The sequence below is a fragment of the Bubalus bubalis genome, chromosome 2 (assembly GCF_019923935.1).
Source record: "Bubalus bubalis isolate 160015118507 breed Murrah chromosome 2, NDDB_SH_1, whole genome shotgun sequence".
NCBI classification, from domain to species: domain Eukaryota; kingdom Metazoa; phylum Chordata; class Mammalia; order Artiodactyla; family Bovidae; genus Bubalus; species Bubalus bubalis.
The window spans coordinates 94,128,616-94,153,976 of record NC_059158.1 but is presented as its reverse complement, the minus strand read 5'-3'; the positions used below and the strand labels follow the sequence as shown (position 1 = coordinate 94,153,976).

The following is a 25,361-nucleotide window of genomic DNA, read 5'->3' as shown; positions in this document are numbered from 1 at the left end:
TCACTGTTTCCACTGTTTCCCCATCTATTTGCCATGAAGTGATGGGATCAGATGCCATGATCTTCATTTTTGGATGTTGAGTTTTAAGCCAGGTTTTTCACTCTCCTCTTTCACTACCATCAAGAGGCTCTTTAGTTCCTCTTCATTTTCTGCCATAGGATGGTTTCATCTATATATCTGAGGTTATTGATATATCTCCTGGCAATCTTGATTCCAGCTTGTGCTTCATCCAGCCTGGCATTTTGCATGTTGTATTCTGCATATACTTAAATAAGCAAGACAACAATAGGCAGCCTTGATGTACTCTTTTCCCAATTAGGAACCAGTCTGTTGTTTCATTTCAGTTCTAACTGTTGCTTCTTGATCTGCATACAGGTTTCTCAGGAGGCAGGTCAGGTGGTCTGGTATTCCTATCTCTAAGAATTTTCCACAGTTCATTGTGATCCACACAGTCAAAGGCTTTAGCATGGTCAATGAAACAGAATTAGATTTTTTTTTTCTGGAATATCCATATACATTTGTCAAAACTAATCTTAATAAGGATGAATTTTATCATGTGTAAATTATATTAATATATCTGATTAAAAAATCTTTAATAGGATAGATGGAATAAGCATCAAACAATCCAATTCTTGACCAAATTATCATAACTTCTCATAGTAAAGCCCTATTTAGTTCAGTATTTATTACCCTCTACAAGATTGCCAAGAGAAATATCAACAATCTCAGATATGCAGATGATACCACCTTAATGGCAGAAAACAAAGACAAACTAAAGAGCCTATAGGTGAGAGCTTAAAGCTCAGCAATCAAAAATCTAAAATCATGGCATCCAGTCCCATCACTTCATAGCATAATAGAAGGGGAAAAAGTGGAAGCAGTGACAGATTTTATTTTCTTGGGCTCCAAAACATCACTGTGGATGGTGACTACTTGCTCGTTGGAAGAAAATCGATGACAAACATAGAGAAAGACATCACTTTGCTGACAAAGGTCTGAATAGTCAAAACTATGGTTTTTCCAGTAGTCATGTATGGATGTGAGAGTTGGACCGTAAAGAAGACTGAGTGCCAAAGAATTGATGCCTTTGAACTGTAGTGCTGAAGAAGATCCTTGAGGGTTCATTGGACAGTGATCAGATCAAACCAGTCAAACCTATAGGAAATCAGTCGTTCATATTTACTAGATGGACTGATGCTGAAGCTCCAATAGTTTGGCCACCTGATGTGAAGAGATGACTCATTGGAAAAGACCCTGATGCTTGGAAAGGTTAAGGGCAGGAAGAGAAGGGGGTGACACAGGATGAAATATTGGATGGCATCACTGACTTGGACATGAGAGTGAACAAACTCTGGGAGATGGTGAAGGAAAGACAGGGAAGCCTGGTATGTTGCAGTCCTTGGGGTTTCAAAGAATCAGACCCAACTTAGCTACTGAAAAACAAGTTTGCCTTTCAGCAAAAATTTGTAAATCATGTCAAAAGGCAAGATAAAACACAGTCTGAACCAGTGTCGTCATTAGAATCAGACTGAGATATTTATGATATTGTATCATACACCTTAATGGAAAAAGGTAGATAGCATGCAATATCTCTTTGATAATGACAGCATATAAAAACTGTGAGTCACCAGTCCAGGTTCGATGCACAATACTGGATGCTTGGGGCTGGTGCACTGGGATGACCCAGAGGGAGGGTATGGGGAGGGAGGAGGGAGGAGGGTTCAGGATGGGGAGCACGGGTATACCTGTGGAGGATTCATTTCAATGTTTGGCAAAACTAATACAATATCGTAAAGTTTAAAAATAAAATTAAAAAGAAAAAAAAATTTTAAAGGAGATATTATAAATTAAAAACACAGTAAAAGAAGAGTGTATTTAATGTGCTCCTAGCAGACTTAACAAAAGAAACAAAGAATAACCTTGAAAATAGGACAATAAAAGTTACTCAAACTGAAATGCAAAGAAAAAAGTTAGGATAAGCTTAAACAAAAAAAGAGAAACTGTGATGGCCAAGACTGTAAGACCAAGTAAAACGTGCAATACTTGTGTAATTGGAATAACAGAAGGCAAAGGAAAGGAAGACAAACAGTTAAAATATTTAAATTTTTTTCCATAAACCACTGATACCACACGCTTAGAGAACACAAATAGGATAAAGAACAAAAAATACATACCTAGGCATTTTATATTAAAATTGCAGAAAACCAAAGAGAAACAGAAAATTTTGAAGGCAGCAATAGAGGGGGAAATACATAATAAAGGATTAAGAATTACAGCAAACTGCTCATCAGAAACCACATAAATAAGAATAGAGTGCAGTGAAATCATTAGTGTTGGAAAAAAGTAGAAAAAACAAAGTAGACTTCTGTATCTAATGAAATTATCTTCCAATAATGAGAGTGAAATAAACATTTTCTCAAAAATGGTGGAAATTGATTGCTTACAGACTTGGACTGTAAGAAATTTGAAAAAAGTTCTTGTAAAGAAGTAAAATAACATGGCAGAAAGTTGCTTCTACATAAAGGAAATGTGTCAGAAAAGAAATAAATGAATATCAGTATATTGATAGTGTTCTACAAGCAAAAGATCTATTTTTATAAATGAAGACCATGAGAGATAGAGGTGCTTTCTATAGGAACATCTGTGATTTAAAGAAAAAAATCAGTTGGAAATGGGACCATGATTAAGTGACTCATGGAGATACATAGGTCAGCTTGGATGATGTCAACTTATAGAAAGCAATTTTTGTCGTGTGAACATAAAATGTATTTCCATAATGTCCTCTATTGAACTGTGTAGGGGACTGAAGGTAATTGTTTCCTTGTTGATGCCCCTACAAAACCTCAGTGTAAGCTTACCTATTTGCCAGATAGAGCTCAAAATAACAAATATAACATTCATAATATTTGACTAAATATTTGTAGTTTATAAATCAATATTGAATTCTCAAATGAAATATATTTTACCCTTAGAACTTCCTTGTACCTCAGATTATAAAGAATCTGCATTGCAGGAGACCCGGGTTCGATCCCTGGGTTGGCAAAATCCTCTGGAGGAGGGAATGGTAATCTGCTCCAGTATTCTTGCCTGGAGAATCCAATGGACTGAGGACACTGGTGGGCTACAGTCCATGGAGTTATAAAGAGTCGGATATACCTGCACAACTAACACTATTATTACTACTACTTAGAATAAACAGTACAATGAGATACATAATACCCATTTTTAGGGCCAAATCAAAAAGGATAAAACATCTAGTAGTGGTGAAGATATGGGACAACTGGAACTCTCATACTCTGCTGGTAGGGATAAAATTTGAGGAAAGGTTTGCAATTTCTTATCAATTTGAAAATACTCTTAGCATACAATCCAGCAGTTTTATTCCTAGGTATTTACTAGAGAGATGACTACTGATACACTCAACAATACAGATGTATCTTAAAGATCTGCTGAGAGAGAGAGGTCAGACACAAAAAGGCTACATACTGTATAATTTTATTTGTACAGATGCTACAAAAACAAATCTGAACTCTAGTAACAGAAGACATATGACAAGTCTGAGCATCTGTGACTGGAAGGAGCACATGGCAACTTTGAGAATGATGGATATTCTGTGTTTTGACTGGAAGAATGGTTAAATAGGTATATACATTTGTTATAATTCAATGAGCTGTACACACAATGAGTGTATTTTATTGATTTAAGTAATATTTCAATAAGATTAGTTTTGAAAAATATATCTTAACTATGGGGGGGAGCAAGAATTAACCTTAAAACTAGTGGCATTTCTGGATTTTCTTTTTTTCCCCCTTTTAACCTAAATATCGGCATAATTAGAATCTAATTCATTAGCTTAAGAGATATTTATCATCTAAAGGAGGGCAATCTCATTTATACAGGTGATAGGGAAGCTAGCTATATTTGTATATAATAAGTATATGGATGTAATTTAAAAAAGAGAGATACAACATTCCAGGTTTCTAGTCAGGAGGAATATGCTCACGGGATTGGATCAAAAGATTGAGCATAAAATTCAGGTACATTTGTCATTATGTACTAAACTGATTTACCTACTCTGATGCACTAAGGTCTGCTTTTTTATATTTTGTTATAGGTCTGTGCCCAATTAGCAATATGCAAATTAAGCCACTGTGTAAAGGGACTTTATGTTTCCTGCAGAAGTCATTACATAATTATTAGAATCATTTGTAAGGATGAAATATTTGGACATATTAACTGCCTGTGCTTTGTCACAAGCCAGAAAATTCATGGCATTTGGGAGTAGTCAAATATATACACTATTCTGTTAATACAATATATCTCTCACTTGTAGAGAAAATTTATTTTATATAGATATGAATTTTCTGATTTAACATGAAGAATGATCAGTTCAGTATGAAAGAGGGACATTTTAAATCAGTGACCATGAGATTAAACTGATTAAGAAAGGGAGAAATACTGTGCTCTCAGAATCATTCAGTAGAATTTGATACCTTTAGATTGATTTTAAATATACAGCATGTGTGCTGTGTTTAGTTGCTCAGTCATGTCCAGCTCTTCGTGACCCCATGGACTGTAGATCTCCATGCTCCTCTGTCCATGGGGATTCTCTAGGCAAGGAATACTGGAGTGGGTTGCCATGCTGTCCTCCAGGGGATCTTCCCAACCCAGGGCTTGAACTCAGAACTCCCACACTGCAGGCAGATTCTTTACCATGTGAGCCACCAAGGAAGCCTAACATACAGGTAATTTCAGCCAAATGTTGGGCTGATAAGCTATGTGTGTGTGTGTGTGTGTGTGTGTATGTGTATGTATAAATAGCACAGTCTCTGAGGTTAAGCTGCCTGGTTTGGATCAGGACTTATGAACTGGTCAAACTTTGACATTATTTAAGCTTTCTGTATTACTTCTTCCATGAAATTGGAATGGTGATAACTAGTGTACATTTTATTAACTTGTTATGCAGATTAAGTGAGTTAATGTATATAATAGGCTAATAACAGTGCCTAGCACATGAACACAGCTTATGTTAGGTGAAAGCACAGAATGCTTTCACTTAGTGATACCACATTCTTACTTATAAGGAAGAAAATGTACCATCTTCACCATTGCAAGGCCTGTTTTGTTCTTGTTTATATTAAACAGTAACACAACTTTCCGATGAAAATGTTCTAGCGGTACTGGTAAGAAAGATATAATAGAGGAAAGTGAAAACTCTTGGTGGGTGAAGCAGAACTGTGGAATATATAAGATTAAAGAAACACTAGGGTAGAATGTTTTTCTCTATTCTTCATTGACATATGCCAGGCATCTCAAATAGAACCTGACATATTAAAGTCAGTAAATGTTTGTTGAATTAAATTGAAATGAATATGAGGAGATGGGTTTGTCATATTTTGCACTTAAAAGATTTAAACATTCAACTATATCAGAACAATTATAACTCAACATGCAAGACACATAAAATAGAAATTGTTTAATAAAATACCATCCTACATTTAAAAAAGGAAATCTGTATGAACCATACAATTTGTAGGTAGAAAGAAAGACTACAAAATGTCTTGATAAGTCTTTGGGAATCTCACAAGACAAAGAGAAATTAACGGTAATTCACATTACATGAGAAAAAATGAGGGAAAAGGAAAAAACTCTAAGGAGAAAATTTTTATTGATCTATGAAGTTCCCAGTGTACTCTATGGGAAATATATCCTGAACCTTGCACAGTTAAACGTAACAAAATTTGGTTCCATATACCCTGCTTCCTTTTTATTTCTAATCTGCATAGTTTAAAATGATCAATACAAATAAAGATTACTATTAACTAATTAAATAATTAGTTAATAGTAATCTCTATTAGTTAAATAGAGATTAGTTAATAGTAATCTCTATTAATTAAATAGTTAATAAGTATAGCTCTGCCTTGCACTTCTACTTAAGCTTGCTTTAAATTCATGGAAACATCTTTTAATAAGATCAGAATGCTTTCACCTAATGATGCTATATTCTTTCTTATAAGGAAGATAATGTACCATCTTCACCATCTCAAGCTGTGGATCCTACCTAAGTAGTCTTCAATGACTGAATAAATTCTGTCAGTTAATGCAAGGCAATAATAAGTTGCTGCTATCACATGATTCTGCTTTGTTGGATGTGATATTAAATATGTGAAGGAATTTTATTGCATTACTTTACCTGCTGTATTTTCTCATCAATCTATTTTTCTTTTTCTTGAGACACTTTTTAAGTTATCATAGTATCATAAAATATCAATAAGATCATAAAGGTGAACTTGCAAAACATTTGCAAGCTAAACTCTGTTTTGAAACTTGAATAAGTGAGGTAAAGAAAATACTCTGGCTCTAAAGAATTCTCTGTTGAAAACACTCTTGTGCATTCAAATTTCTAATCTTGAGCTATTGTGAGTCTTAATTTTATAATATATGTAAGTGTCTGGAGTGAATGCAAGTCAATATGGCAAAACAGATGATACATATAAGCTATCCAGATTAACTTTTTTCATCCAATTGGTCTCCCATTTGAGACTGTTTGAATTAGTGCAATATAGGGGAAAAAAATAAAAAATAAAACAGAGGCCAGAATGAAGAAACAGAGCTGGAAGGAACAATATCTAAAGGATAGTGAAATGATTTTTGCTGTGCTGCTATGGAAGATGAACTAAAATTTGATCTATAAGCAATCTCAAAGTCCACTTATTAAAAAACTCATAGCTGCACTTAAAAAAAGGAAGCAAAAAACCCCACTTCATTTCAAAATCACTAGGGTAATTTACTTCTTTGAACTATAAAATAATAACGGTAATAATTCAAATCAGTTCATTCATGCAGAGGAATAAATATAAAATAACTGAAAATAAAACAACATAATGATACATATGAAAATAATTGCCCCTTCCCAGTAGAAGGAATAAAAACCTATTAACCAAAAATCGCAATGGAATTGCCTATTGGATGACATTAACTTAAAATAAACAAATTTTAAAGTTTTTTCCTAAAATGACTGCTATTACTTATTCCTGCAGAAAACTGGATCTATTACAAATGTTGAAGGCAGCAATGCCAGAGTAAACTTCTTTTCCTTCAGGTTAAAATAATTTCATGGGAAAAATTACTCAAGATTCATAGTTACCTCAAAACTCAAGTCCTAGTGCAAAATCTCCATAAATAAATTCTAACCTCAGTAGGTTTGTAAATAGTAGAGGATTAAACTAGAAATGTGTATGTAATGAAAATTAAACTCTTTGATAGGTAGTCATGAAAAGGAGATAATGAAATTAAATATGAAAGAAAAAAGTGTTATCGGTAAAGATATTTTTAAAATGACCATTCCCCCAAATCTGTATATATGTTTATGGGTATGCATGCTGCTAAGTCACTTCAGTTGTGTCCAACTCTGTGCTACCCCATAGATGGCAGCCCACCAGGCTCCTCCATCCCTGGGCCTCTCCAGGCAAGAACACTGGAGTGGGTTGCCATTTCCTTCTCCAGTGCATGAAAGTGAAAAGTTAAAGTGAATTCGCTCAGTCACGCAGACTCTTAGTGGCCCCATGGAGTGTCCGTGGGATTTTCCAGGCAAGAGTACTGGAGTGGGTTGCCATTTCTTTCTCCATTGGGTATGCATATGTTTGCAAAAATATATACATATATGTGTGTATATGCATACATATATATACTATATATATATATATATACTATACTATATATATAGTATATATAGTCAGGTAGAATGTTAAGGATTTTAAGAGTAAACTATAAAGAAATAAGAAGGAAGGGGGTCATTATTGTTTCTCAGGCTCAGATCACTGTCATTTTTTTATTGGGTCACTCTTTTAATCTGTAGCTCATTCAGGGGACTAAACATCCACAATTTGCCCAGGACATTATGATGTGACCAAAATTTCCTTTAACTAAAAGTTTAGATAATAAAAGCCAGGGTATATTTGGCAATATTTCATATAGATCTGATGAGTTTTAAGAAAGAAAGTGTTCATTTAAACATGTACCTTACTGGTGGTTGAACATTAGGTTGATTTTTATAATAGCCTTTAATTTTAAAATTACTGTATATCTTTGGCACATACAGTAAATGCTTATTAAATGAGTGTTGATTTAGTCCTTGTGTATTTTGAATGGTGAGTTCCTGTAATATGTGGATACTTTAAAATATTTGCAGTGTATGATAGATTTCTGAAACTTTGATGTGAAATGAAGTGAAAGTCGCTCAGTCGTGTCCAGCTCTTTGCAACCCCAAGGACTATACAGTCCATGGAATTTTCCAGGCAATGATACTGGAGTGGGTTGCCATGCCCTCCTCCAGGGGATCTTCCCAACCCAGCAATTGAATGCAGGTCTCCCACATTGCAGACAGATTCTTTACCAGCTGAGCCACAAGAGAAGCCCAGAAATACTGGAGAAGGTAGCCTATCCCTTCTCCAGTGGATCTTCCTGAGCCAGGAATCAAACTGGGGTCTCCTGCATTGCAGGCAGATTCTTCACCAACTGATCTATCAGGGAAATGTTGATAACATATTTGCATTATTAAACCATATTGCATTATTAAATATATGAAACAATATATTCAATTTAATTATATTTACTATTAAATAAGTCACCCTTTATTAAAGTATATTGTTAGTGTTTTGGTTGTTGTTTGTTATTATTAACTAACAGAAAATGCCTGGAGACAATGAAAAACTCACAACTTAGAAAATTAATGCTAAGCAATAAGATTTATAATATCTGCAAATAAATGCAAAGATCAGCAGCTGGTTTATACAGATGGCCAATAAAATGCTGTAATGCCCAAAACATAAGCAGTGGAGGCACGAGGCAGGTAGGTGATTAGCTGTGTGATCAGTGAGGTTAGCTTTTAGTTTGGGTAGAATATTGGACTTCTTTTTTCTTCTACCAGAAATTGTCTCCATAAAAAATAATTATCAAAATATTACATTTCACATCATGGTGCCTCTTGCAGCAAATTTAAATCAGTTTATTTTGATGGCCTGAAATTATTGCTGGAGCTTCTGAAAAAAAAAGATCTGCTTTAAAAATCAAGTAACCATTTAGGTAATAGGAAATTTGAGTTCATTACTTAACAGCTAAATTAAAGAACTGATATAATTTCATTTTTCTGAATTTACTGATAAAAATGTGAGCTTCCTCTCAGGGTAACATCTGATCATTCTTATATGCAAACCTTACAAGCCTTCAATTTATCCCCATGATATTTTTAGTGTCATAGAAATTGGCACTATTTCCTACTTCAAGGAATACATTTTGATTAATACTTTAAATGAATGAAACAAGAAATTTTACTTTCATGATTTGAGTGTATGTGCCCCACCATTCTAATCTTCCTTTTTGGTTTTTCTCCTCCCCCTACTCAAGCCCACTTATCATTCCACATCAGAATGCACACATATATACACTATGTTAGCACACCTTATTCCAATAAATGTGACTGTGGTTTTCAGCAAAGGCAGCAGAGCACGTCTGTCATTTGAACTTAATCCATATATTTGCCCTAAGAAACCCTATCCAGTAATTTTATATTTTTCTTGATAGTATACTATTAAGGCTAATCAGTAAGAAGGTCAACCCCATGCCTAGTATCAAGATGTGAGTACCAAAAATGAAGTAGAACTTGCATAACAACCATCCAGTGATGACAACAGACAAACTTTTTTGACATCAAAATGTCTTGAGACCAGAAGAAATGCCTGTTACCACCACTGCATCTACAGTAATTTCCAAAATGTGTTGTACATACCCTATGTTACTTCATTGGAGTAAGAGAAGAAAATATTAGAATTTTTCTTTATTTTTTGTGTTACCACTAATGTTTTATATTTGGTTTACTATAATATCTGTGTCAATCATCAACAAAAAATATAATTTATTGCAAATATATACTCATGCATTTTTTAAATTGATTGGAGAACATGATTGAAAAAATGTTGAAGACTATTAAGAAAGTATATTATAGAGTTAAAGTGAAATTCAATCCAGAGAAAATGATAGGTTGAACCATAAACTTTGGCACATAAGTGGGGAATTCACTACATCTCCCACATACCTTTTTAAACTTTAATCAGCAGGAAACAGATGACACTTTCAAGCAAGCCACCAAGGAGAGTATAATACAAAAGTTGTTTTCAAAAGAAGCAACAGTTTGGAGAACACAACCAAAGATGGTTGTATAGGGCGGCTCTTATCAGGGGTTAAGTAACTACCACTTTGGACTTTAAGTGGAGGGGAGGAAGCCATTATATGAACTGATTAAAAAGTACATCTTTAGTTTGAGTACAGAGTCATTTGTACCTGTGACACAAGAGAGAAGCGAAGGAGTAAATGACTTAATTTTATTTTTGTCTTACTGTTCATCTTCTTATTGCTTACTTTCATTGGCCAAATTCAATCTGAGGCCAGAGAATTCCACAGACCTAGTCCATTCAAATCACCCTCCTGGGGCAGAGTTGGAGAAAGGTTAAGAATTGAGTGTGGATCTGGAAGAACACATGAAAAAGTTACTGCATTCCATTTCTTCTTTTTTTTCCCCCAGCATATGGGCTTTTTTAGATGAAAAATATATGTCCCAAGTATAAGGGATATGTAAATACCATCAACTACCATATTCTTATGAATTGATGTTCTATCATTTTCCCCAAAAAAATCTAATATGTAAGTAAACCTCAGTGCTCCTTGTAAGAGGTAATCTAGAAAAAAAAAAAAAAGTAGGGAAATGAATTAACATAAAATACAGCTGTTATAGTCTTAATGATATTTAGCTGCTCATGAGATCTTAGATGATAATTATATATCCTTTTAGCTACAATTTTTCTATGTGTATCCTAAGCTGTGTCAATAACTAGTCTGTACAGTATTCTATACCTGATGGTATGATCCTGTGTGATAAGCCTTGTTGATCTGCCTTTATTGTGTGCTCAGTTGCTCAGTCATGTCCTGACTCTCTGCAGCCCCATGGACTGTAGTCTGCCAGACTCCTTTGTCCATGAAATTTTCCAGGCAATAATAGTGGAGGGCATCACCGTTTCCTATTCTAGGGTATCTTCCCGACCCAGGAGCCAAACCCACGTCTCTTGTGTCTCCTGCATTAGCAGGCGGATTCTTTACCATTAGCTCCACATGGGAAGCCTCTACCTTTATTGTGTTGCTCCATTATTCTATTACCCAGCCTATCAGAGAAATGAGACACTCCAGAGTAACCTCTAGGTTCAGAAATTGTTCTCTTACCCACCCCTTATGTGGTGGCAATCTCATTTTCTATTGGTGAATAACATGAATCACTTCAATCATGATGTGTTCCTTTCACTGCAGAGAAGGTTCAACAGCTTAAGGAGCTCATAAAGAGGGCAGACTCAATTTCAAATTTTGCAGAGCCTTGATTATGTTCTCTAGTGGAAGCATTTTTTCCCCCATGGAAACTAATATCCTTCTCCCCATAAAATCTGGATTGTAGTGATAGAAATATTGCATCAGCGACTTTGCTGAAAGAGGCCATTTTTGCATCCTCCTTTGGTTCCTGGACCTGTGCATTCTGTTTTAGGAGATATGACATCATGCATTGAATAGTGCTTTAAGGCACATGACATCCTGAAGGATGCCATCCCCAATCCACAAGATTTTGTCTCACCAAAGTTGCTGTCATAGTCTTTAGCAGATTATTCCATTCTATCAAGTCCATTGAGAGCTTGGGAGCAGTCAGTTGTTTTTTTTTTGCTGGACCCATCAGATCAGATCAGTCACTCAGTCGTGTCCAACTCTTTGCGACCCCATGAATCACAGCATGCCAGGCCTCCCTGTCTATCACCAACTCCCAGAGTTCACTGAGACTCACCTCCATCAAGTTAGCAATGCCATCCAGCCATCTCATCCTCTGTCGTCCCCTTCTCCTTCTGCCCCCAATCCCTCCCAGCATCAGAGTCCTTTCCAATGAGTCAACTCTTCACATGAGGTGGCCAAAGTACTGGAGTTTCAGCTTTAGCATCATTCCTTCCAAAGAAATTCCAGGGCTGATCTCCTTCAGAATGGACTGGTTGGATCTCCTTGCAGTCCAAGGGACTCTCAAGAGTCTTCTCCACCACCACAGTTCAAAAGCATCAATTCTTCGGCGTTCAGCCTTCTTCACAGTCCAACTCTCACATCCATACATGACCACAGGAAAAACCATAGCCTTGACTAGACGGACCTTTGTTGGCAAAGTAATGTCTCTGCTTTTGAATATGCTATCTAGGTTGGTTATAACTTTCCTTCCAAGGAGTAAGCGTCTTTTAATTTCATGGCTGCAGTCACCATCTGTAGTGATTTTGGAGCCTAGAAAAATAAAGTCTGACACTGTTTCCACTGTTTCCCCATCTATTTCCCATGAAGTGGTAGGACTGGATGCCATGATCTTCGTTTTCTGAATGTTGAGCTTTAAGCCAACTTTTTCACTCTCCACTTTCACTTTCATCAAGAGGCTTTTGAGTTCCTCTTTACTCTCTGCCATAAGGGTGGTGTCAACTGCATATCTGAGGTTATTGATATTTCTCCCGGCAATCTTGATTACAGCTTGTGTTTCTTCCAGTCCAGCATTTCTCATGATGTACTCTGCATAGAAGTTAAATAAACAGGGTGACAATATACAGCCTTGACATACTCCTTTTCCTATTTGGAACCAGTCTGTTATTCCATGTCCAGTTCTAACTGTTGCTTCCTGACCTGAATACAAATTTCTCAAGAGGCAGATCAGGTGGTCTGGTATTCCCATCTCTTGAAGAATTTCCCACAGTTTCTTGTGATCCACACAGTCAAAGGCTTTGGCATAGTCAAGAAAGCAGAAATAGATGTTTCTCTGGTACTCTCTTGCTTTTTCTATGATCCAGCGGATGTTGGCAATTTGATCTCTGGTTCCTCTGCCTTTTCTAAAACCAGCTTGAACATCAGGAAGTTCATGGTTCACATATGGCTGAAGCCTGGCTTGGAGAATTTTGAGCATTACTTTACTAGCGTGTGAGATGAGTGTAATTGTGCGGTAGTTTGAGCATTCTTTGGCATTGCCTTTCTTTGGGATTGGAATGAAAACTGACCTTTTCCGTAGTCATGTTTTATTTTCCCCCCATAAATTATTTTCCCGCAGTCTATGGTAAGATTATGTCAAAACCCAAGGAAAATAAAGATTTTGAAAGTCTACAAATGGTGGCACTGACAATATCATGACTGGAGAAGGCAGATCCCAGATATCTGTTTCTCCCTTTGAGAAGACATTTTTTTTTTTTTCCCACAGTGATGAAAGGGGTCTGATAGAATTGACCTCATATAAGTGGGGTCTTCCCAGGTGGTGCTGGTGGTAAAGAATCCTCCTGCCAATGGAAAAGACCTAAGAGATGGATTTGATCTCTGGATTGGGAAGATCCCCTGGAGGAGGACATGGCAACCCACTCCAGTATTCTTGCCTGGAGAGTCCCTTGGACAGAGGAGGCTGGCAGGCTATAGTCCATAGAGTTGCACAGAGTCTGACACGACTGAAGTGACTTAGCATACATGCATACAAGTTGGTCAACAATAGTGCCATATAAATGGCTTCTATTATTGGCAAGTTGGGTGGTCATACCATATCAACTGTGTTGAGAAGTTCGTGTTATCAAACCAGTGTGCAGTCTTCATAAGTGTCATCATGACCTGTTAGTACCTCTCCCATTGAGCAAGCACTGGATTAACTGGGGGAAAAAGAGTGACAGCTATAGGAAGGATAATTCTGTCCATGTGATTATTCAGAGGCTCCTCTGCCATGGAGGATTCTCTGGAGGATTCCATGGGACCTGAATCTTCATCTCATTTGCACATTTCAAGGGAACCACTCATATACTCCTCCATCAAACCTCTTTGCCATTGATTTTCCAGTCTTGGTGTTTTTAGTCCCCTACAAATTGTCCAACTTGTTAGCCACAATTCATAAATGAGTGTAGATTCCTAACTCAAACCATCTCTCTGTCACACAGTATTCAGCCAAATTTCCTCTCTGACTTTTTGCCTGATAGGGGTTTTCCTTTAAGTGAAGGTCGCTCAGTCATGGCCTACTGTTTGTGACCCCCTGGGATATAGAGTCCATGGAATTCTCCAGTCTAGAATACTGGAATGGGTATCCTTTCCATTCTTCCCAACCCAGGGATCAAACCCAGGTCTCCCACAGAACTGACCCTGAGTAGATGTGAGGTAACAGCTTTTAGCAAGTACCAGTAGATTCTTAGTTAATCTAGGCTTGTACCAATTTTTCCTTTATTAACTGGTCATAGGGCACTCCCCATGAAGTAAATTATTGTTGAGAATGAGAGAACCAACTATCAGCAATCCCACAGAAAGGAAACCAGGGAAATAAATATCCCCGACTCATCCATCTCCTAATCCCTAATATCCCTCCATCTCCTATTCCCTAATGTCTATCCATTTCCTATTCTATAATATCCTTCAGTGCCTTCCCTACCAGAAATCAAAGGACAAGGGAACTTGGATGATGTGAGGGGTTAGCCACCCTTGGCACATCAGGCTGGAGTTGGTCAGAGGAAGGCCAGTATGTATATATGTGCTCAGTTGTGTCTGACTCTTTGAGCCCCGTGGACTTTAGCCCGCCTTGCTCCTCTGTCACGGAACTTCCCTTGTAAGAATTTCAAGGCATTGATTTTCCTGGAAAATTCTAGGCAACAGTACTGGGGTGGGTTGCCATTTCCTAGTCCAGGAGATGTTCCCAACCAAAAGATCAAACCTGCGTCTCTTGCATCTCCTGAATTGGCAAGTGGGTTCTTTACCACCAGCACCACCTGGGAAGCACACAGGGAGGCCTCGTGGGCCAAATAAAGACACTCAACAAAATTGCAATAAAAAAACCCCACAATCCAGCAGTTGATTTAATTTTATGACTTAAAATACTTTAGGGTATTTGAGATAATCCATTTTTCTGCTCACAGTATTTTATAACTTTTAATTGCAGACCTCTATGAAGGATTTTTTTTTGCTTCTAACATATGCAATTATAAGAACCTATCAAGTAATATTTGCCTCACATTTTCTGTGACTAATAGTAGCTAATAAATTTTGAGCATAATTGGACATCTTATACAGCTTCATAATAATTAAAATGTTACATTCAGAAATTATTTTAAAGATATGTCTTTACTGCCTCAATTAGATGCACAGTCAACGAATGCAGTGCTCTTTCATTTTTTGGCCAAAATGGGTATATTTTTGTGCACTTGATGAATCACATGTGTGATGATATATCACATGCTAAGAGTTTATTATTGTGGAATAATTTGTAATGTTCGGTAACCCAGGGGGCTTCTTTAAAATGGTCATTGGTCCACTGCAGTTTCACCTTACAAAGGATGGTTTAAAGCCAAAATTGGTGCTTTTGTTTCCAAAGATTTTTATTTATTTATTGTTTTTGCCATGTAGAGAGAGGTGGGAGGATGGGGAAATTTCCTATTTAAAGCTGAAAGTTAGGCTATTACTAGAGCCATTGCAAGCTGAGGACAATTTAAATACTGTGAATGAGGAAGCTCATTTTTAATGCAGGAGGAAATAGTTTCATGTTTCAGCATTATTTTATCACTTTAGTGAACATTTTAAAAGTTGGATCCATTGCTTCCAGGAAACATTTATGACTAACATATGCCTAACAACCTCTTAGCTGTACATAAGATTAGACATGTTGAGTGTTTTTTAAGGATGACTGTGAAAAGAAAGAGGAAAATATTGATACTAATATAAAAATTTGCGTCTTCCTAAAAAGGAACCAAGAATTTTGCTATTTGTCCCTATATGTATGTGTGTATGCTCTGTTGTGTCTGACTGTTTGCAACCCCATGTAACTGGCAACTGTAGCCTGCCAGTATCCTCTCTCCGTGGAATTTTCCAGGCAAAAATACTGGAGTGGGTTGCTATTTCCTTCTCCAGAGGTCTTCCTGGCCCAGGGATCCAACCCAGTATCTCCTGAATTGGCAGGTAGATTTTTTACCACTGAGACATTTAGGAATCCTTTTAATTTTATTTTTTGTTCCTGCTCAGCTGCTCAGTGTTTCCCTTAATTCCTTAACTGCAAATTGTAGTGAAGCTCCTATGAGGAGCTTTTCTGCTAAAACAACCATCATTCTTTGATACTCTTCTACCTGCTTGTCATCTTATATATATTAAGTAGCTTTCCTCCCTTCAGAAACTCCACTCAACACTGATCCCTTCTTTTTCATGCCCCTAATATCTACTAACAATTTCAGTATCTGTCACTGTAAAAGCCATGTTATATCAATCATCATTGAAACCAGAGTTTTGGTTAATGCATGGCTGCAATCACCTTATTAGGTACAGTTGAACTGATTTAAAAAATAAAGATGATACTAAAGAAAAAATGTAAAAGGACTTCTCATGAACTACTGTTAGTCTCCCTTGACATATGTTTATATGTCACATAGTTTCTTTTATATAGAAATTGGCTTATTTTGTAACATTATTTCATGACCCCTTTCTTAAGTATAATATGAATACCTTTTACATTATTAAGTGTTCTATAGCATAATTTTAATTACTTTTTGTTTTCTGAATGTGACTATAACAGTGTATTTTGTATTTAAAATATATATATTATTTAGCATAGTCTATATGTAGTACACACAGTATTTAACACAGTCTATCTATATGGAGAGAGAGAATTTATACATTTTCTCCAGCATGTAAAAACACAAGATATTACTTTAATCATCTATGCCAGTAAAACTTTGTACATCTTTATTTCCTTAGAATGTATTCTTATAAAAGAATTCAGAGTCATAGTTTATAAGCTATGTTTCATTGTCTTTTACAGGATACTACACGAATGAATGATATGGGTATCTACTATAGTACATATAGGCATTGGCATATAAATTCCATGTATACAACACTAAGGTTATTTAAATATTTTATTTGTAGTTGCTCAGTTATGTCTGATTCTTTTCAACCTCATGGACTGCAGCACCCCAGAATTTCCTGTCTTTCACTATCTCCTGGAGCTTGCTCAAATCATGTCCACTGACTTGGCAATGCTATCTAATCATCTTATCCTCTGTCACTCCCTTCTGCTCCTGTCTTCAATCTTTCCCAGCATCAGGGTCTTATCCACTGAGTCAGTTCTTCACATCAAGTGGTCAAAGTATTGAGACTTCAGCATCAATCCTTCCAATGAATATTCAGGACTGATTTCCTTTAGGATTGACTGGTTGGATCTCCTTGCTGTCCAAGGGACTCTCAAGAGTCTTCTCCAGCACCACAATTCAAAAGCATCAATTCTTTGGTGCTCAGCCTTCTTTATGGTGCAGTTCTCACATCTGTACATGACTACCGTAAAAACCATAGCTTTGATTATACAGATCTTTGTGAGCAAAGTGGTATCTCTGCTTTTTAATACACACTGTGTAGGTTTGTCATACATTTTCTTCAAAGGATCAAGCGTCTTTTAATTTTGTGGCTACAATCACTGTCCTCAGTGATTTTGGAGCCCAAGAAAATAAAATCTGTCAGTGCTTCCACTTTTTTTCACATCTATTTGCCATGAAGTGATGACTGGATGCCATGATCTTAGTTGTTTGAATGTTAACATTCAACATTCAAATATTTATAGAAGAAGAATTATGGATAAGAAAGACAGATGCATGATTATAAGACTAATAGCTGCATATATTTAAGCAGTCATGCTTTGTATTAAGTTACTATCTAGAACCATTTGTAATAGTTAAACAAACTGCTCTTTTTATTAAAAGTTACAATTGGGATTTAAAATAGATTAGTTGCATACTCTGCTTTATTTAAATGGTTTCCTTAACAGTCTGCTTAGGATCTAATTTGTGATCTAATGAAACACTCTTCAGGCCATATTCTTTGCACATTTTAATTGTGGTACCACTATCAGTAGAAATTTCTGAGCTTGTGTTAATGTATCTAAATTTATTTATAATGCATAAATATAATATTCTCAACCTAAATATTAAATGGCAGTGAGGACTAATTTTTAATACAAAAGTAGATATGAAGTAGAGATTTTACATTTTGCAGTACCACATAGATAATTTTATACACCAGAGTCCTCTGTCCGTGGTATTCCCCAGGCAAGAATACTGGAGTGAGCTGCCATTTCCTTCTCCAGGAAATCTTAACCCAAGGATAGAATCCATTTCTCCTGCATTAGCAGGCAGATTCTTTTGCCACTGAGCCACCAGGGAAGCCTGATCTCTCACTTAGCTGGTGGAAAATGCTACCTTATTAATATCTAACAGGAGGCACTATCCTGTTGGGAAACAGTAGCTAATATCTGCTGGACTTGACCCCATTTAAGCTTGCTATTTGCAACATTTTTACTGCATAAAAATCTAGTTACTGAAATTTAATTGGCAAAAACCAGAACACCACATATGGGCAAGGTAAAAATTAAAAAAAATAATATTGGCTGATGAATCAGATTTTTAGAAATGCATTGATTTTGCCAAAGGTGTAATAAATGAATTACTATCTATTTCCACATTAAATAATATATATATATATTAAGCTCTGTATTATAATATTGATACTATTATATTGATATTTGAAGTCTATTATGGCTTTCCTGGTAGCTCAGACTGTAAAGAATCCTCCTGCAATTCAGAAGAATTGGGTTTGATCCCCGGGTCAGGAAGATCCCCTGGAGGAGGAAATTGAAAACCACTCCAGTATTCTTGCCTAGAGAACCCCATGGACATAGGAACCTGGCTGGCTACAATCCATGGGATCACAAAAAGTCGGACATGACTGAGCAACTAACACACAATAGAAATGGGCCAAAGCAAAGATATACTGAGTTCCTTTAATTTAACAAGAATTATCCTTGATAAACTCAGTATCTGTGGCTTGACAAAAGAGCATGGGCCAGATAACACTGAATGGAAGGCAAAATGGTTTGGATAGCGAGACAGTGTCCCCAGTGCTAGCGTGATTTCCTCATCTTCTGACTCTGCTACAAACACATTTATGATTGACAAGATGAAAAGTATTGTCTTAAGGAAATGATTTATTAGCAATGAAGTATGAATATTCAAAGATGAGAGAAATTAAAAGTCAAGATATTACATTTATTTCAGTTGACTATTTCAAACTGATAAAAACTAGAGAAGAGCTGGAGTGTATACAGAAATTAACAACTGAGTAGATCTGCAGATGGAAATACAATTTGAAAAAATTTGTTGGAAAGTATGCTATTCAGGATGACATTTAGATTTTGGTCCAATGTCATGCTTTTACCAGTATACATCATATATTACTATGTTCTTTAACATAATAAGTTTAAAAATGACCTAAATTTTTTTACTCAAGTTTTTTCTTTTCCCCCTAAATACAAGAATCTCTTTTTATTCTTTTCAAATAGACAGTGCTTGTTGTTAATTGGACATTTCTTTAACTGAAAAAGTGTTCATAATGCAATGTACATAAGCAAATATTGCAGTTAATATGTTCCTTTTGGTAGACTGATCAGTTGGTTGATTTATATTTTGGGGTTTATCATTTTTATCAATGCAAATTCTATGATAAAATAAATCAAATTTAATCTATACAGTATGCACTATGTTAAAGAAAATGAAAAATATGTTATATATATATGTGCATATATAATGATTCTGCTTTTATATTTCAACCAGTTTTGTAGTGTCATTTTGGGTCAAGCTATCATTTAAGTGATTTAATCTTATAATTAGAAAGGATATAACTTCTAGCATAGTACTTAAAAAAATTTAATTGGAGGATAATTGCTTTACAATATTGTGTTGACTTCTGCTATTCAACAAGATGAATCAGCCATAAGTACATATATGTCCCTTCCTTCCTGAACCTCCCGCCTCGACCCCATCCCTCTTGCACTTCTGGTGGAAATGTAAATTGGTAACAGCTACTATGGAGAACAGTATGGAGGTTACTTAAAAAACTAGGACAAAAACTACCATATCACCCACCAGTCTCACTACTGGGCATTTACTCTGTGAAAATAATAATTGAAAAAGACACATGTACCCCAGTTTTCATAGCAGCACTATTTACAATAGCTAGGACATGACAACATAGTATATTAATCCGTTTATACAGTCCAAACCAGGTTTGGAATTGGGCTATTTCCAATCATATTTAAGTGAAGTCAAGATATAATGTAGATTTAGTTGCCTTCTCTATTATATTTGCCTACCAAGACTTGAAAAGTAACACCAATACTTCAGTGACAGTTCTTTTTGTTTTTCATTTTGACTGTGGAGGAGCATGGTATTTGGTGAGTGTGTGGGTGAATATTTTTTTTTTCTTTAAACTATGTAGAGGAGAAAAATAAACAGGTGAGAAAAAAAATGAGGTTGTTATTTAAAGGTACTGGAGATACCTCATACTAAATTGCAGTCTTTTCTATTTTTTGTTTATATTATTTGAGGAAGAAAAAAAAAACTGTTTATTCTAGAAAGATGTATTCTGCCAGGTAAGAGCAGGAAAAGAAAAAGGCTTCTTCCACAGTATAATCACTTAGCATTTTTTTCTTGAGCAAGGTGAAAAACACCAATAAGTCTGCTCATGCATAAAAAAAAATTTTTGTAAAATGTCAAATATGCATTCATTAGAGGCTATTATAGAAAAATATATTTAACTTTGGGGAGGAGACACTTAACCTGATACACATTAAGTTGTCATCTACATTTCACTAAGAAGCTGAGAATAATTAAGGAGAATGTTAATATGTGCTTGCAAACTAGTTCTAGGAATAAGGATCCTGTTTGTGATGATTTTATTTTTATTGATTGCACTGCAAGATTATACACTTACTCTGTCACTGACAAAACTATAATTTTCCTAATACTCAGCAAGGACATGGTCACAGCTTTGAATATATTACAAAAAATAAGTACTTCTATGTGCTGTAACTTGATCTTCATGCTCCACAATGATGTAGTTGAGCTCCATGATTTTCTACATAGACTAGAAGTCAATCCTATCTGTTTCATAGTCTTGGTAGCATTGCATTGATGCTATTTTCTGCAATGTAATATATTTTTGTTGGAATTTATAGAGGAATTTTAAAGACCTATGAATGGTGAATGAATTACTTTCTTAACTTCTAAAAATTATAATTTTTTAAATCTCAAATTCTTTAAACTCTTTAATGTAACAAAAATCAAACATCCTTTTTTCCAGAAAAAAACATTGACCCTATATTTTCTGGCATTTAAGGTTATAGACCAGAATATGTAAAGTATCTATCTCTACCAAACTAGATTGAGAATCTATCTTCTTATAGATACATATAGTTATAGATACAGATAGACACATACATTAAATATCTGTTATCAATAGGTGTTATCATATAGCTTGATTAAATCCTTTGCTTCAGAATTAGATTCCTAAGGAAACTATAGAAATTCCTAACAATTTCTATGCAATCAAAACTTAAAAAAAATAAATGAGAGAAATGAAAAGTACTTGGAGACCTGTCTAAGTCCACAGTCTAATCAGCAACACAACTTCACCCAAAGCCAACTCCAACAACTCCATCTGATTTTAGCTACAATAAACTTACTAACTCCCGAGGAAACATATTAAAGTTACAATTTTAATTGAACATGATATACTTTTTCATAAAATTCCTGTCTTCATATCTACTTTTGCTTGTTAAAGTGAATGGAGTCTTCATTAGCTATAAGGTAATTTGTTTAATAGTTTGAAGTTGCATACAGATATCTTTTTCATTTTAAAATTTCCCAGTCCTTACCATTTTTCTACATATAAGAGGATTTACAGGCTAATCACCTTCCTGATACCCATACCTGAAGTTCCCCAGAGTGCCTAATCTCTTTTATAGTTTGGCTCATGGCATTACAAAGTCAGAGTAACCTTTCACAGAAAGTAATTGACTTGAAAATGTATTGTATATTAGCACCAGTAATATTAGCCTTGATGTTTTATAACTATGGTCAAATCAGAAAAAATTCTCCTTGTTGTGTTCTACCCTAGTTTTCACTGTATTTCATTATTTTATAACATTTTATAAAATGCTATAGTTTATGGATTATTTCCGCATACTTTGTATTCTTTAATTTTTTTATTAAAATATAATTGATTTACAATATTGTGTTAATTTTAGCTGTCCAGCATAGGGATTCAGTTTTTTTTTTTTTTCAGATTATATTCCATTTTAGGTTATTATAACGTATTGGGTATAATGCCCTATACTCTACAGTAATCATTGTTGCTTACCTGTTTTATGCATCAGTTCAGTTCAATTTAGTCTCTCAGTCGTGTCCGACTCTTTGCAACCCCATGAATCGCAGCACACCAGGCCTCCCTGTCCATCACCAACTCCCGGAGTTTATTCAAATTCATGTCCATCGAGCCGGTGATGCCATCCAGCCATCTCATCCTCTGTCATCCCCTTCTCCTCCTGCCCCCAATCCCTCCCAGCATCAGGGTCTTTTCCAATGAGTCAACTGCATAGTAGTTTGTTAATCCCATAATCCTAACTTGTTCCTCTCCTCCTCTGTTGCCTTTTTAGTAACCCTAAATTTGTTTTCTATGTCTATGAGTATGTTTCTGTTTTGCATGTACAAGTTATGACCAACCTATATAGCATATTGAAAAGCAGAGACATTACTTTGCCAACAAAGGTCCGTCTAGTCAAGGCTATGGTTTTTTCAGTGGTCATGTATGGATGTGAGAGTTGGACTGTGAAGAAAGCTGAGCACCGAAGAATTGATGCTTTTGAACTGTGGGTTTGGAGAAGACTCGTGAGAGTCCCTTGGACTGCAAGGAGATCCAACCAGTCCATTCTGAAGGAGATCAGCCCTGGGTGTTCTTTGGAAGGAATGATGCTAAAGCTGAAACTCCAGTACTTTGGCCACCTCATGCGAAGAGTTGACTCATTGGAAAAGACTCTGATGCTGGGAGGGATTGGGGGCAGGAGGAGAAGGGGACGACAGAGGATGAGATGGCTGGATGGCATCACTGACTCGATGGACGTGAGTCTGAGTGAACTCTGGGAGTTGGTGATGGACAGGGAGGCCTGGCATGCTGCGATTCATGGGGTTGCAAAGAGTTGGACACGACTGAGCAACTGAACTGAACAATTGTATTATTTTTTAGATCCAAGATGTGATTAATATCATAAGATATTCATCTTTTTCTCTCTTATTTCATTAAGCATAGTATTTTCTAGGTCTATCTGTAATTTGGCAAATGGCAATATTTCATTCTTTTTATGGTTTAGCTATATTCTATTATATATACATATATATATGCATATATATGTATGCACATCTTCTTAATCCAGTCATGTATAGATGAGTACTTGGGTTGCTTCGGTCCTTTGGCTCATATAAATAGCACTGCTAGAACATAGGGGTGCATGAATCATTTCAAATTGGTATTTTAGTTTTTTCAGGATAAATACCCAGGAGTGGAACTGTTGGATCACATGGTATTTCAATTTAAAATATATTTTAAAGTAATCTGGGACCATATCTTTGCCTTTTAAAATATATGAAAATTAAACTCAGTAAGATTATATTGTAATATAGCAAAATATAATAATATTTTATAGATAAAAATGCAAATTTAAATTATTATATAAATTAAAAATTTAAAATTTTTAATTTATATAAAATTTAATTATATTAATATAAAATAATATAGAAAATGTTATATATTATGTATATATAATATATTTGCTATAATATAGCAAAAGGATGGAAGAGTCAGAACCACAGCTACATTTCTTCACAGTACCTGGTTTAATATCATTGTGAAAAGTAAATCAAGGGTAGATTAGGTTAACTAGAACCTTGTCTTCTTATTATATGTTAACATACATACAGATATATGTATGCACAGGCCTATACATACACACACTGAGTCATGTATTTTATAGCTAGAAGGGACATTAGTGTGGTGATAACTTGGAGGAAATGCAAGAACATTAGCCTGTGTATAGAATCCTTAGTGGTCTTAATAAAAACAGCCCAGCCCAGAATACTTCTGTGAAATTCCAGTTAGGAAACACGTAGCCTCCAAATCCAACTTGACATTTAAAATTATATGTCACTGCTATGAAAGTTCTTTCTACTTATTTGAAAATGATTTGACAAAGGAATAAAAGTCTGATGGGGATAAAACATTCTCAATCTTACTTGCTTTCATAAAGATATAATGGCAATAGATATTTGAAATAACAAAAATTTTAAGTGGATGTGAAAATAAACTAATCTTGGTATATATTCAAAATTTCTCTTTCATTATTTTGCACAACGTAGTATGCCCAGAGTTCAGCTTCATCCTCTCTAATAAATGTATTAAAAAAACATGAGAGAGAAGTATGAAGTTTTGGTATTTTGTGTTGCTTATTTATTAAGTCTTAATGATTAGTTAGATCATATAATATGTGATAGATTTGAAGGACAACATGCAGCATTTAGTTAATGAATTAAAATAATTAAAATAAGTTGTTTCTTTAGTGTATGGCTTGTAAGTAGCAATAGAGACTTGACAATTGTATTATTAAGCCAGTTTATAAATAATACACTTTAGAATCTGATCCAACACGAGTTTGTATATTCAGTTCATTATCTGTATGTGTGTATGTATATGTGTACTTGTGTGTGTCTTACAGCTGTTATTTCAAGAAACCAAGAAGGGCCAGGAGAAATGGGAAAGGCTGTGCTGATTCCTAAAGATGACCAGGAGAAAATGAAAGAATTGTTTAAAATCAATCAGTTTAACCTTATGGCCAGTGATTTGATTGCCCTTAACAGAAGTCTGCCGGATGTAAGATTAGAAGGGTGAGTTTACATTTGTTGTATAATCTAATATATTAGCAATCTCCAAAGTTTAGAATATCTTGAAAGTTCAGTTAACTCAGATTACTTGAATCTAGAGGTATATGGTTCTGAATACCTATGCCACTGCAGGAATTAACTGTGTGTGCATATGGTGAGAGATATGAACTGTGTCCTTCTCTGGGAGAGAAAATATCTTACTTGCAATGGCATTGCAGAATATACAACCTAACAGGACTTTTTTGCCTTCATTAAATATCTTTTTATTTTGTTTTGCTTTATCTTGCCAAAAGCAGAGCAAATGTGATCTGTGATAAAGTGTTTTCTTGTCTATGTAGAAAGCTCTTACATTTGCTTTTAAAAAATATATGTTTTGCTATCTCAGCATAAAAATAACCTATTGCCTGTGTGATTATTGACACTTTAAAATGATTTGTTGAGGATTCTTTAGCACTTTATGATGTTATTTATAATTGGAATGCTCAGTTATCAGCC

General features: G+C 35.3%; 1 protein-coding gene across 3 annotated transcripts in view; it reads left to right on the top strand.

Moving 5' to 3' along the window:
• GALNT13 (polypeptide N-acetylgalactosaminyltransferase 13) overlaps positions 1-25,361 on the top strand; it is a 962,305-nt gene that overhangs the window by 557,926 nt on the left and 379,018 nt on the right. For all 3 annotated transcript variants that reach the window (XM_044935208.2, XM_044935203.2, XM_045164100.1), the window contains one exon: positions 24,701-24,869. In XM_044935208.2, coding sequence (XP_044791143.2) covers positions 24,701-24,869 — 169 coding nt within the window. The remainder of the gene's footprint in view (positions 1-24,700; positions 24,870-25,361) is intronic.